Genomic DNA, 14,892 nt, shown 5'->3' on the forward strand with positions numbered 1-14,892 from the left:
GCTTTGTTGTTAGGCTATATATTAGCAGGATGGAAATGGCATCACTGCACCATAATTCAGCAATGTGAATACAGAGCAAGGAGAGTGCAGAGCTATCGACAGCAGTACAACAGCAGATAATAAGACTCTGTTACTCAAGCAGAATGTGTTATGTAAAGACAATTGCAGTGTAGAAGCAATAGCTCTAATCAGGTTAATTAGGCTGTATTCATGTTTCATTTATGGTGCAAGTGCCCTGTAAATTCAAAGCAGTCTACCTCATCTTATTGTACTCCTTATACAGCCATCATGCTTTCTGCAACACTCAACACCATAGATTTTCTTCCTTAAAAAAATAATTCCAAAGTATTTCCCATTGTTTTTTAAGAATTCCTTTTCTTCATCATTTATGGCTAGAAAAGAGAAAAAATTAAAAGCTACAGTTTGTGTATAAAGTCCACGCCCACATTAAAGTTTCTTCCTCTGCTACCAAATTAGTCACTTGGAAGCTGTTTGTGGAGGGCCTGTTTAATTACATTTTATATATTTTCATGTATTTTCTTGCTCACTAACATGGCATGTTGAATATTTAAGAAAAATCATATTGGCTTTAAAAAGTGTGGCTCTCACCTTTCCTCCTCTTATCCATTCCCTTAAAGTGATATATTGCCTGTTTATTCCCTCAGAGCTAGCTGGAAGGACATGTCTGCTTTGGAGAAAGGATTAGAGCCCAGTGCTGTGACCCTCAACCTTTAGCTGTGTCTCCTCTCCACTTACTGAATACATTAGGTTGTCTCTTTAAAGTAAAAATGGGTACAACAGTTCTGAGATCACTTTCTCCTCAACCCCCAGAAAACAAGCTTGGGTGGAGAGGAGTTATTGAAAAGAAAGAGGACATGCTGCAGATGAAGAGAACACAGCAGCCTAGACAATCTTAATTATTTTAGCTAACTATCTAGCAATCAGGTGTCTACATGCTGGTTGTGGGCTTAGGCTGACTGTTTCCCATTAAAAAAAGAAATTCAGTATTTTCACTACCCAGTTATAACAAATCTATTCATGTTATACCTTAATTATAAAGCCTTTTATTAACCTTGAAAAATGTTGTAACCCAATTTTAATATATATGTGTCCCTTAGACATTATTTCAATATGCTGTTAATAACAATGTTTAAATTAATAGTCTCACTTATATAGTTCTGTATATAATATATTTTTTTTCTTAGACATTCTGTCCTGTCGAAGTGTGTCTAGTTGAACACAATAGCACAGTATTACTGCAAGGGTCAAGCTGTGGTGCCGATGAGCAGTGCCATAAGATCAGGGAGACTGGAGCAGGAAAGTTTGTCACGTTACCACTTACAGTATTACACTGCTGATGTGCATTTACCCCCATTCTGGCTGCAAAAATGTGACTGTTTGTAAGGCATTTCTAAATACATTTGGCAGCACACACATGCCAGACAAAGTATGCCACTGAATTTCACAGGGTCCGCAAGCGTGATGCATCTTGTCATATCTCACACAAGTTAACACCCTAGAAGAAAACACCAGGGAAAATCCATGTGCACTTAATTTTTCGCCTTCTGAGCCCACACTGAACCAACAACCCAATTATTAATCTCTTGTAACAGTTCATATGTCTATCGTATATTTTTAAATATTTTACTAGATACACATTTCATTTCAATGAAGGTCTGACTGCTCATCCGATTCTGTATCTTTCCCTTCATGAAAAAATAGCAGCGATATTAAAATTCTCAAGATTTCTGGAGGTATCAGTAGTGAAGGTGCTTAAACGAGACAGCCCACATTTGACTTCTGCCTTTCCCTCGCTTATTCTGGGCAGCACGGCTGCAGAGAGCAACAGCAGAGCAGAGGGGCTGACCAGCTGCATCCCTGACTCCAGCTCAGGTGCACTGGCACCACAATAATAAACTTAATTATTTCTCAGTCAGGTGGCATCACTCCAAGTAAATGAAGTAATTGAGCAAAGGGACTGCTTGATGGGGCCTGCAGTAAATACATTCTCAGGCCCAAGGGTGGAGGCCTCAAGACCTGTGCTCAGGTTTCACCCTTCTCCTCCCTGATGAATAGCAACAGCCGAGAAAACCTCGTTCTCCTCACAGAGGACAGTCTAGCTGCCTGACTATGTGCAGTACTTGCAAGTATGTTGTACTTTTCACAGCCTCAAGGAAATACCAGATACACATTCCTGAGCTCTACTTCCTGCCCCCTCAGTAACCCTTGTAGCCAGGTGTTTTTTCACGTGGTATTTAATTCTCCATTTGTACAAAAGACAAGCTTAAATTCAAAGTAAATGATAAACATTTACAAAAAATATGTATAACTGGGTTTAAGGAGCAAACTCCCTGCTGACTTACTTGTGCTAAGGATTGGTCTAAATGTTATTACTAAAAGTGGGAAATTCTGGATGTATTTTCTGAAGAGTGGCCCTGTGAGAAACCACTGAGAAGGACCCAGTGCTCCCAACTCACTGAGGGCCTTCTGGAAATGTAACTCATCTTTTATTAGGTTCTTCTCATAAACAAAGAAATAAATTCCCCCTCCTGTTTTCATAGTATAAACTTTGACCATTAGCCAGAAGCTAATGTGAAGGTCATACTGACAAGATTTGTCTTCCCAGGTGTGAGTAACAAGATATGCTAACAAAGACAGCCATGGTAGATACTGTGGAAAGACAGTTTCTCATTGCATGTCTAGGAGCTCTAAAGTATCTCAATCCTAAATCTATGAAATCAATCACAAATTCTTCTCTAAAAGTAGAGTTTCAATGTGACAGAGCAAGGTGTGTCTCCAAAGCTGTGACCCTTAGCAAGAGCAAATTATCAGGAGATTGAAGACGTGATAGGAAAAAAGCTAATTTATTTCAGTTACGATTGAGGAAAAATTTTTATTTGGTTTTAAATTTTAATTCTTGTTTTAATAGATAACTATGACGTGATGAAATTGGGGGAAAAATGACAAGCAAAATATTTTGAAAATGAAATCTCTAGTTCACATAGAAAGTAAGTTAGTTGAAATCATGAGGTGATTTGAAGTTGTCAACATTCATGACCTCAGAAATGTTTATTTTTTGATTGATCGATACACATTCTGAAGTACATTTATTTGTCAAACTAACATACCAAAAGAAACATGTGATAGCATATGCCTTTATAAAAGAGAACTCAGCATGTTCACCTTTACTTTATCACCATCATGAGGGGTTTGATATTAGCCCTGGTTTTAAGCCTGGTGGGTAAGTAACTTACCTGCTTTGATGAATTTAAAATAATAAATTCAGGAAAAGGTTTCAGAATCTAAATATAGTACACTTACAATCATGAACTTTAACATTTTATAGGAAAAATTATTTTATGACAATATTTTTGTTTAGAGGAAAAAGGCTTTTAGCTATGTGCTGAACTAGAAGTAAAGTTAATTAGAAAGAGTTATACCATATGTACAAGATGAGATATAGCCTTTCAAACTAAAATACATTAACATTTTGGGGTGTTTTTTTTTTCTTTGTTATTTCATTATTCTTTTTTTTTCCTTCTCTTTCAGGGAGCCAGCATCTTAATTACCGTAAGTAATTTTCCTATCAGCTAATATAATTATAATGAATGAAATTCAAAATAGAATCTGAAAAGCATATCAATGTTTAATATAATTTTACAACAGCTAATTTTGTTCAGGTGCAATACAAAAATGAACAAATTCATCTTTTTTGTTCCATACATCCTAATACTGGTACTTTAATATATTCTGTACAGCCTTTATAATGTTTTATGGGAACCATTTCTTTGCAGAACCTGATTTCAGTGAAAACAAGGTTTATACGTTTAATTACGAAAGTGTGCTTCTCAGTGGACTTCCAGAGAAAGGACTTGCAAGAGCTGGAATAAGAATAAAAAGTAAAGTGGAAATTAGTGGTATTGGGCCAAACCTTTGTCTTATTAGGGTAAGAAAATGTATTAAATTTGAAAGGTAAAATTCTCTTCATACCTGACTTCTTTTTTAAGCTTTTGGGAAGTAATTAACTTTCATCACATGTTGTGCTTACTCAGGGAGAATGCAACTAACACTAATATTTTTTATGCAGTGCCCTAAATTCTATTTGCACTTTGCCAGGTAATTCTCAGCTCAAGCCAGCCTTGAGCTTGAAGGATTTCTTCTGCTTTGTGGTCAGGGATACAATGGAATGTAATTTGAAATACACAATAATTTATTACTGGATCAATCCAATTGTTCCAAACTGTACAACCTAGGATTATTTAATCAACTGATTTCGTAACCCGCAAACGAAAGGCAATAAAGCATGCTACAGGAGCTGGATGCGATTCAATATTTAGCATAATTGTCATCTGGTGGCTTCTTTTTCTGCAGGGTCCCAAATGACATTCTTTGTCATCCTCAATTGTATATTTTTACTGCATGCTGAGTAATTACTAAGAGTTTTGATTACGTGAAAAACACTTTTGCCTTTAACAGCAGCCTATACATGCTTCTAATGCATGTATTGAAACGCACCCCTCAATTGCTTTACTGAAACTCCACTTAGTCTTCTGTATATGTGGAAGAAAAATGATCTTTTTAAAAGCTTTTATTTGGCAAATTGAAAACTGCAGATTAAAAAGACTGGTGACTGTCTGATAAATGCTTGTAAATGCTGTAGCCTTCCAGCCTGAATTAGCCTTCTGTTACTAGGTATTTTTGTAAATTCAAATTATAATAGATCTGGACGGGAAACATTGCTTTTCTATGACATTTGCAAATGGCTGGATTTTTTTTTTAAAACAAACAAACAAACAAACAAAACAAAGGAAATAAGAGCCACATATTAGCACTGGTGAGTAGAAGGCTCAGTGGCAGAGAGGAGGCAGAAGCAATATTGTCCTCACCCCACATCCTCCCCATTCCTGCCAAAACACTTCTTGGAGTGCCAGGGTGAGTCTTCACCAAAATCTGACTCCCATTCCCTAAATCTTCCAACATCTTTTCACCTGCCCTAGTGCATTTGGGAAAAAGTTTCCATTTCAAAATAAATCATTGCAGGCAAGAAAAAGAAGAGAAAAGAAGAAAAATATCACAAGATTTTGTATCAAGTTGTAAGCTAAAGGTAACAATACATTTATTCTTTTCTGCTCTGGGATAAGTTTATTTTGCTGCTGTTATATTTAAATTAGACAGTTTGGAGGGATGGTTCAGGGAATTAATCTTTCATCTGTAGCCTACTAGTTCTCATTCAGTCCAAGCAAAAAGCTGTGTTCCCTGGGCAGTTTCCAGCTGACAATTTTTTCATCATAAGAATTGCCAGCTGTGTTCAAAACCTAGCAGACAGTGTTAGTCCTGACTGGGCTCTGAGGGCTGGGTAAAACTACCTCACCCTGACCCTGCAGAGCAGTCCCAAACCTGCCCATATGCAATATGCCAGAAGCATGTCCAAGAGGCAGCATGAGGGATTTGCTCCATAACAGCATCCTCTGTAAGCTTCAGTTACTGGGGATGGCAGTGATCTCCACCAACAATAACAAAAATAAATACGAAAGTGCAGTCTCCAGTGATTTTCTATGTGAGGATTTAGTTTGTGTGGCTGTTTGAGAAATTAATCTGCATCTTGCATCACATCGCCAGCCTGAGGTGTCAGAGAAAAGTCTCTCTAAATTGTCAAAATACATAGAAGGGAAGAGTCCTCTGAGAAACTAAGCTAAATATGCCCCATTCCCATGTGGTAGAAATCATTTGAGTTATACATAGTTCAGCACAACTTTCTATTTGCCTGGATGTACCCCAGGTTGAGGCTGGAATGTGAAGTGCAGAGCAGGGTTGGGGCCAAAGCCTGAGCCTTAAGCTCCACAGCAAAATATGTAGGGAAAACAACTTTTGTCATCTGCTCTCCAGTGCTCAAACTAATTATAACTATCTAGCTGGCCCAGCAGCCATGTTGTTATTAGTTTCTGACTGCTGTCTGTGCTCTGTGACCCCAATGAGGGAGACAACAGAGTTCACAACAGGAGTTAATGATGCTTTATGCAACATTAACTTTCTCCTGCAATTTCCTTCAGATCTTCCATACTACTTTTGGGGAGCAACCTGCTTCATGCAGCTCTTCTCTGGCTCTTTTCTTCATAAAAGTCAAGCTTTGGTAATGTGGATTATCTATGAAACAGAACAGAGTGCAGTGACCGTGGAAATATCACAGTCATTTGCATTACTCTCTTTCCTTTTATTTGTGGAAATATGTATTTTCATACTAGCTATGTTAATTGACAACTTTTAAGTTTTCCCTTTGAAGAGGCTTTGTGTTATTTAAAAGTGATGTGAATAAAGCTCTAGATGTTCGTGTGCATTGCAAAAACTTAACTGAAAAAATTAAAGAGGAATTATATTCTCGCTTTGTTCTAGATTCACTCAATTGAAGCAGCAGAGTACAATGGTGTCTGGCCCATAAACTCATTCTCTCGATCACTGAAGCTAACCCAGGTACTAACCGGGCAACTCAGTAATCCCATCAAGTTTGAGTATAGCAGTGGCCATGTTGGAAACCTTATGGCTCCTGATTCTGTCTCGGATGATGGCCTGAACATCTACAGAGGGATTCTGAATGTGCTGGAGCTAAGTATAAAGAAGATGCAGCATTCATACAGTTTACAGGAGGTGAGCTTTTTGGTTTAGCTGATGTGGTCACTTTGTAAATAAATAAGTCTTCTCTTCAGATTCTTCTACCACATTTTCTGAATTCATCCTTGACATAAATATCACAAGAAACACCTAAGCTTGGGAAATCATGATTAAGTTGTTCTTATGGGACATTTGATGGAGCTGTAGCTAAACAGGACAACAGAATAGCAGATTTTTAATCTGGCTAATCAAAGTATTTCAGAAAATGAACTTGCAGGATTAGACCCTTACAAAATCTGGTTTATGATTTTAGAGAAAGTAAACTCATATGAAAGCGGAAGCCTACATAAAATTTGAATACTGTATTAAAACAAACTTGAACATACAGCATAAGATTAAAGCTAAAATAACAGTAATTTGACTTTTTTACCAATCATATATACTTTAATCTCTTCTAGCTCCTTTTTTAGGAAGAAAATAGTATATATGCCATGACATTATTGTAATAACTTTGACAGTTGCAGTCGATGCTCTGTTGGAATTTCCACTGTTTTTCAGGTTTTAATATCTTAGTCAAGATAAATCATCTGATATTACTATTCACCACAGAAACTGCAATGTGTTTCGTTTTTGCGAAACCGTGTTTACATTGATTAGACTACATTCGATTCAGAGATCAGCAAAAACCTTGAAATTATTATATTTACATGTTATTTTTATTGAAAATGCAGACCAGAATAACTTCAATCTTTAAAAAAAAAAAAAAATTTATTTAAGTAGAGTTGTTTCTGGGAAAGGAATTACATGATTTAATATTTTCACACTGCTCGTTGCACATAAAAACCTGGGTGATGGTGTCGCATATTCTGCAGTGCTATTTTCTCATATCTAGTTTTACATCTTCATTCCTTCTAATTCAGTTAGCAGTATGTCCTGCTCTCACTGCTGAGCAATATATGTGACTTCATCTCCTAGAATCATTTCCAAGTTTTCTTTGCTTTTCTCAGACAGCAACTGATTAATGAGCATTGGCACGCTTGCTTGACAATCTCATGTCACTCTGTAAAGGAAGATAAGCATTACTAGTCCCAAAATCTGAGCTGCAGAGAGGTTTAAAGGACTAATCTGGGAAAGTCCACATCACATCCTGCAGGGTGTAGAGTAAGGGTATCCGATCTAGTTGTGAACTCCTCACAGATAGAAAGTCTGGGTAGGCAGGAGGTTACTTCATCCCACTGAACCTGGTGGGCTGGACATTCCCATTTAAAGTCTAGATGTCTCTACCACACCTTGCAGTCTGCAGAGGAGACCCACACCTGTATTTGCAAAGTTCAAGTCTTTCAGAAAACTTAGGCAATTTTTATTTCTAGCCCTTACCAAGGCCACAGTGTCTTCAGAAATACTGTTAAGCTAAAGATGAAGTGAGTGTGTCTTACCTCTTAACGACCACATGACCATTTTGCTGTTCTGACATAGCCCAGAGCTGCTCTCTGGAATGGCTATGCTATCAATAACAATAAAAAACATGAAAATAACCCTTCCTCCTAAAATGCAATCAAATATTTTCCTCTCCAGAAATCTCCTCACTGACTGAGGAGATTTAAGAGATCTTATAAATATATATGCTTGAAATATTATTGAAGATCTGAGCTAAAACCAAAAACTCAAGAAAACCAACAATCAAAACTCTGCTATCCTGAAATTCTTTTTAATTATTGCTCTTCGTATTTTGACAGATCATCTGATATTGCAAGGCCTGTTCCATAGGCATTTATAAGCTGTCTGTAAAAACAAATTTTAAGGGCAGAATGTTATCTCCAACATTAAAATATTTTGCTGTTGAGATTTTATTCTGACTGATCAAATTATTTTGGCACTTTTTATTAATATTCCTCAAATCGTATTTCATAATTGACAGCTCTAACTGGAAATTGTTATTCACCTTTTCGGAGGCTCCAAATTGTGTCTCAGTGAAACTCTTGAGAATTTTAGTTCTCTCAGTGAAACTCTGATCTGGCTTACTGGAAACCTGTACATGTAAAAGAGATGAAAGTAACGATCATCCTGATTTTATTTCTGGAGAGTACCATGAATAAAAAAGCATTAATTTCTATCAGAAAATTTGAAAATACAGAATTAAACAGGAAAGTCCGTGTGGGGGATTGATGAAGCTTTGTGTAAGAGTGAACTTCTCTGATCATATTCTCATTTTTGCCAGGCCGGGATTGGAGGTATTTGTAACACAACATACGCAATTCAGGAAAACAAGAAAGCCAACCTATTGTATGTGACCAAATCCAAGGACTTGAACAGTTGTGAAGAGAAAGTACAAATGGTCACAGGTTCAGCATACACTTATCCATGCCAGATCTGCCAGCAGGTAAATTAGAGTGGTATTATGTAACGTATTTTATATTCTTATAGAGAGAGCCATTTGGTATCCATGCTATCTCTTGCTTTGTAACACATAGAATGAGAGAAGAGTCAGATCTACTGTATCTAGTTATCAACATTTTCTTTCTGTATGAAAATCAGATCCACAGAGCAGCAGAGGTCTGTGCTGCACATTGTCATGTACTGCAGGTGCACTTCAACTAGCTCAAACTAGCTGGCTTGGAAACCATTAATTATCAGCATGAGTTAATTCACCTGCTCTGTTGAGTAAAAAAGATAGACAAGATGTCCAGTTTCTGCTATTCAAGATAGGTACTGCTGCATCTTATTATAATCCTGTCTTTGAAATAAGAAAACGTGTGGCTTATACTGCTGCTCTCCTCAGAAAATATCTCTCCTTCTCAAGGGAATAACCAATTACTTATATTTGGGAAAAGGAAAAACCATCTAATGCTTCTTAGCAGTAAAAGTAACAGAGCCAGGCAGCGTACCTGACCTCTCCCATGTAAGTGTGCACACAGAATTCATATAAACTGCTCACACGGCCAATGAACAAAACAGCCTTGGAAAATAAGTGAGCTGAAGTGGGTGATGTAATAGCTTCTAGTCACAGAATTTGGACCTTCAATGACTTTTCTTTGTTTCTTTGTTTTTTTATATTATAAAGAGAAACAAGAATTCCCGGGCAACTGTTACTTACAATTACAAAATTAAATATACACGTAATGAAGCTGTAATTACACAAGTCAATGTTGAGGAAATCCACCAGTTTGCACCCTTCAATGAGATAACAGGAGGAAATGCTATAGTAGAAGCAAGGTACTGTACATATGCCTTTAAATCTGCAACTAACTCAGCATCTCAGTAATCTGGTCAAACTCCATAACTGAAATAAATCCTTTACTTCCACAGCCTATTGTTTGCCAGTATTTAATTACATAAGATCTCAAACAGTTCATAAAAAAACCCTTCATTGTTAGTTGTAAATCTGAAACATGCACATCACTATCCAAATTTTGTTAGCTAAACTTGGCAGACTTTGACTATTTTATTTCTCAGGGATATTTGATTTATGTCATAAAAGCCAAAACAAATGTAATTCCATATGAAAAATTGTGAACTAATATATTTGCAGTAAAATACTTTGAAAGACAGTTACTCATGGAAAGAGAGTTCCCTGGAAAATAATAATGCAGTAAGAGACCCTGGAGACTAGTTCAGAAGAAACCTAGATAGGACTTTGGATTCTGATATACTTCCTAAATACAGTGGGCTGCATGCAAATTTCCCATCAAAACTGTTTCTTGATAGGAAATTGGATTTTATTGCAGAAATATTGGGCACAAGGCATGTAAAATGTATTTGCTTTTTCACAGCAAATTTTGCATATTTCTTAAACAAGTTTTAGGCAAAATGAGAATACAGCCATCTAAGAAATTATACCCCTGATCATTTTTAGATCAAGCCCACAAACTTTCAGTGTTTGAAAATTTTTTCATCTTCAGCAAAATTAACTACTGAAAAAGGTTTTATTTGCCTGTTTCAATGATGGACTCTGTGGACAGGAGTGGCCTACTGAAGAGGGAGGCTTTCTGCATAAAGGTCATTGTACAGAAGATAATACCTTAATCCCACTCTTCATCTGCTGTAATCTTGCATTGCTCCATTAGATTCTGCAAGGATCTATTGGTATAATATACTGTTTTGGAAACTGCAACATTAGAAAATTCATGCCAATAAATCACTCATTAACTTCATTAATATGATGAACACATTCAGTCTGGCTAACCAAAAACAACCCCAAAAAAGAACGGTAAAGGGGAAAGTAGCTTTATAATCTCTTTCAATCAAGGTGAAGATAGATACAACTGCAATGCTTTTATCAAATTATAGATTGTTGTAAGACAGCATTAGTCTGGAGCCAATGGACTTTTGCTGATTTAAACTCTCCTTCTGCAAGTCTCCGTAACCTGTCTTCCTTACTGTTCTTCCTCAGGTATTGAGCCCTCAGAACAGGTAGTGTCCTTAATTTTCCCATTTTCTCTGGATCTTTTGCATTGCACAACAGAAGGGGCCAAATATAATATTGGCAGATTGAAGGGGCCAAATATAATATTGAAGATGTGGATATGTCACCCAAGTCTAACATCAAGGACTTAAAAGTTTTGGAGATGAGATTTCAGACCTGCTCATCATAAGCCTCTTGCAGCACCTTTCAAAGCCAAGAGGGGTTATACTATTGTTTCACCATTTTAATCCTATCTTTAGTATTCATTTGCTCTTCTCTTCAGAATATAACATTTTCCCATCTATTCTAGGCAGATATATCTCTTCCCAAAATGATGAAGATGAAGACATAATAGATTCATCATGTTCTGAAAGGGGGAGCTAAACCTGCCCAAGTGTACCTGACGTTATACATTCTGACCCAAATGCCCTTTCAATAATATTGTATAAAATTTCAAGAGAGAAAAAATCTCTGCTGATTCTGTAGCGATTCCTATTCAAATTCCAGTGGCTTGTCTGCAAAGCAGTTATATGCTATTTTCTGCGGCAGTTCTCTGCAATCCGAATGGAAGGAGTAGATAGAAATGATACAGAAGATCAACACAGAGATTCCAAAATAAACACACTAATTTTCTACAGAGATTTTGAGATACTGTGTAGTACAGCGATATTGCTTTTAGAATGTTTTCAGTTGTTCACTACAAATGCCTAACTTTATTATAGTGTCCTAAATGACCTATTTTAAACATAATTGATGGGATAGGATGCATCCCTTTAGCTGAAAATGTAGCAAAGCTAGCAAATGCTTACAAAGACAATCTCTCATTGGAATTATTCTTAATAACAAAGTATGAAGGTTTGGTGCTCCTTGAAAAGTTTCCAAAAACTTGAGTATTTTTCCAAAGACTAATCCTGAATTTTCCTGGCCCTTTTTGTTTGGGAAATCCAATTTGAAACCTCATGAGAACCTTTTATATTCTGCATTCTCTAGGACATTCAACTTGCTAGGAAAAATGGGGAGGGAATTGCAATAGTGCAAGATTGTAACATTTCATATTGTATCTAACAATTTTCAATTCCTTCTTAAGCTTCTGGGAGGCATAGACATTTAAGAGCTTTTATGAACTTCTTAAAAGCTTTAAATTAAGTTTTCCATCAGTTATTTTTCTATAATTCTTAATTTACTCCTTAAGACACAACACACAGTTCCTGTGCTCTTCTTCAGACCACAGCTTCTCACCTCCCACTTCTTCCTTAAATTCTCAAGCCCTGTTCTTCCCAAAGGAAGACAAAGGCTGCCTCTGATCTGAGCCCTGCTCTGTAAGTGCACACCTTCTCAGTGTATGGTTCGGAGCATCATGTCCAAATGTATCTGTTTGTAAATATCTTTGCCCCTCAATAACAAAACCCTTTTGAAACAACTGTAATTGTATTGCAATGCAGGGAGGCAGAATTACTGTGTTCTTTTTAGTTTGTACCCTGCATCTTGTGATGTTACCTCCCTGGGTTTCTCCATTTCAGGCAGAAACTTGCTTTGACTGATGTGCAGAAGCATGTGTCAGAGGTCCCACCGAAAGAATTCCAGAATCGTGGGTCACTTCAGTACCAGTTCGGCAGTGAATTGCTTCAACTTCCTGTCCACTTATTCAGAATAAGAGATGTGGAAAGCCAGGTAAAGTTCAGCCACTGGACAGACTCTTTGTTGGAGGTTGGAATCTGTGCGTGTGGAAAATAGTGTGAGCTTCCTGCATTTTAATCTTCCTGCAGATAAAGGAAAGCCTGCAAGACCTAGTAGAGACTACATCTGAACAGCTTCCCAGCGATGCACCAGCAAAAGCCCTCAAGCTTATACACCTCCTCCGTGCAGCAAATGAGGAGAATTATGAGTCAGTGTGGAAGCAGTTCTCGAGTCGGCCAGCATACAGGTACAAGGAATACAAGTGGTGATTCTTCTGATAAACTCTGTTAGACACCATCTGAATTGATTGTTCAAATGCAGATCTTGAAAATGATCCTTGAGTTTCCCATTACAGGCGCTACATTTTGGATTTAATTCCTGCAGTTGCCAGTCACCGTGCACTCAGATTCCTGAGGCATAAAATGGAAAGGCAAGAACTCACCAACTGGGAAGCAGCTCAGACAGTGCTTGTGGCTCTGCACTCAAGCACACCAACTCGGGACGTGATGGAGGAAGCAATGGTAGGATTCTCTAAACACTCTCAAATCACTCTTTACTGATCTTGGTATCTCTCGTATTTATTCCTTTGACAAGATGGCAAAGGCTTTGAAAATATAAAGATTTTATATCCCCTAGTGAGGTTAAAAGGAGTTTATTTCCTGACTGTCTTAAAGGGAGGAGAATGCAAATCAGAAGTGCACATATGAATCCAGAATGAAACAGCAAAGAAAGAGTAAAATACCTCTCAGGGACAGAGGGTATTGCTGCAAACAGTGGTTTCTAGTCTCACTTTGTCCAACTGTACTTTATAGTTACATCAGGTTAGATCTCTAACTGAGTGTCTACAAAGACTAGGGAGTAAGAAATACTTATTTGTTACATCCATGGATTCATCCTGATTGACCGAGAACAATGGGTAGAAATCAGATCAGATCTATCAAAATCAAGGGAATTATGACAATGTGGAGCCCACATAGGAGAAAGTCTAATGATTTTCACATTTTTTTCCTCTTATGCAGGTTCTAAACCTAGCTTCAGATGCAGGAACATATCTCTGCATACCCTGGGTAGAGACCACGAATCTCAGACAAGGGTTTTGCCCTCTGTAAAAGCCATGACAACCCAGCTGTTAACTGTACAGTAATGCTCTGCTTCCCACTCAAGGAAGCAGTGGGCTGGTGCCTCCTGTCAGCTCCTACATTTATATGAAATATTCCTGTCTGCCCAAAATACTGAGGTCCATTCACAATGTATCTCAAGTATTTTGTACCTATAGCTGAGGCAATTATAAAACAACGATGAATGTTTTTTGAATAATGTGTGTTTTTCCATTCTAAAACTAGGTAATTTCCTCCCTTTGGATTACAGCCTATGCCGAATTTAAATCTGAAGCACTATAAAAGCAACAGATCTGCCTTACAGATGCTACTTGGAATTACTTTACAATTACATTGTCAAATACAGTAATATCCACTGATTAACTATAAATCCATTGATACAAAAATATCAAGAGCCTGGTTTTGTCTTGAATTTGACAGAAACATGTTTTTTAGTATTGTTGCTCTTCAGTAATGGTGGAATAACTGCTTTCTCACCAGCTCATCGTGAAAAAACATTGCCCACGCTCAAGTACTGTACTTGGAAAGGTTTGCCACCTCAGCTATGCGTCACTGTGCCACAAACAGTGCTTTTCATCAGACTCCTGCTCTGAATGTCTTCAGGTAACCACATTGTTATTTATCGTCTAAAAGAAAAATTAAGCCTTGAATTCTTTTTTCATTATTCAGAAACCTGTATTTCACTTCACTCCAGTGTTTTCTTTGGGGAAATGAACCCCAGTTGATTAAATACATCATGTTTATCTTTAGATTAACACACAAAAGAGACTGAGAGGAAGAAGCGTATAACTCATAGCACTTTCTATCTGAGTATCTCTGAGTGCTTTATTGCCAATTATTAATGAAGTCTCATGGCACTGCTCTGAAATACTTTAAATATAGGTACTTATAAATAAACTAAGTGACACAAAAGCCCAGGTTTTTGCCCAAAGTCATGTAGCCCAGCCATTTCTCAACCAGAAGCAAAGCCCAGTTGTCCACAAAGTCTATAAGCTTTTAATAATAGTAATACCCTCCTGTTCTGAAAACAATTTAAATAGGCAGTAAATAGCATTTGCTGACTGTAGAGATGAATGTCATGGTTTACAG

The 14,892-nt window shown here is 37.2% G+C and overlaps 1 protein-coding gene across 1 annotated transcript in view; it reads left to right on the plus strand.

Annotated features, from left to right (window-relative positions):
* Positions 1–3,201: 3,201 nt before the first annotated feature.
* LOC104357743 (vitellogenin-1) overlaps positions 3,202–14,892 on the plus strand; it is a 42,972-nt gene continuing 31,281 nt past the window's right edge. The window contains exons 1-10 of the mRNA XM_033000618.2: positions 3,202–3,241; positions 3,550–3,570; positions 3,795–3,946; positions 6,391–6,642; positions 8,825–8,986; positions 9,668–9,819; positions 12,529–12,679; positions 12,775–12,932; positions 13,041–13,206; positions 14,284–14,406. Coding sequence (XP_032856509.2) covers positions 3,202–3,241; positions 3,550–3,570; positions 3,795–3,946; positions 6,391–6,642; positions 8,825–8,986; positions 9,668–9,819; positions 12,529–12,679; positions 12,775–12,932; positions 13,041–13,206; positions 14,284–14,406 — 1,377 coding nt within the window. The remainder of the gene's footprint in view (positions 3,242–3,549; positions 3,571–3,794; positions 3,947–6,390; positions 6,643–8,824; positions 8,987–9,667; positions 9,820–12,528; positions 12,680–12,774; positions 12,933–13,040; positions 13,207–14,283; positions 14,407–14,892) is intronic.

Source organism: Tyto alba, unplaced genomic scaffold (assembly GCF_018691265.1).
Source record: "Tyto alba isolate M040663 unplaced genomic scaffold, T.alba_DEE_v4.0 Super-Scaffold_1000006, whole genome shotgun sequence".
In the NCBI taxonomy this organism is placed as follows: Eukaryota; Metazoa; Chordata; class Aves; order Strigiformes; family Tytonidae; genus Tyto; species Tyto alba.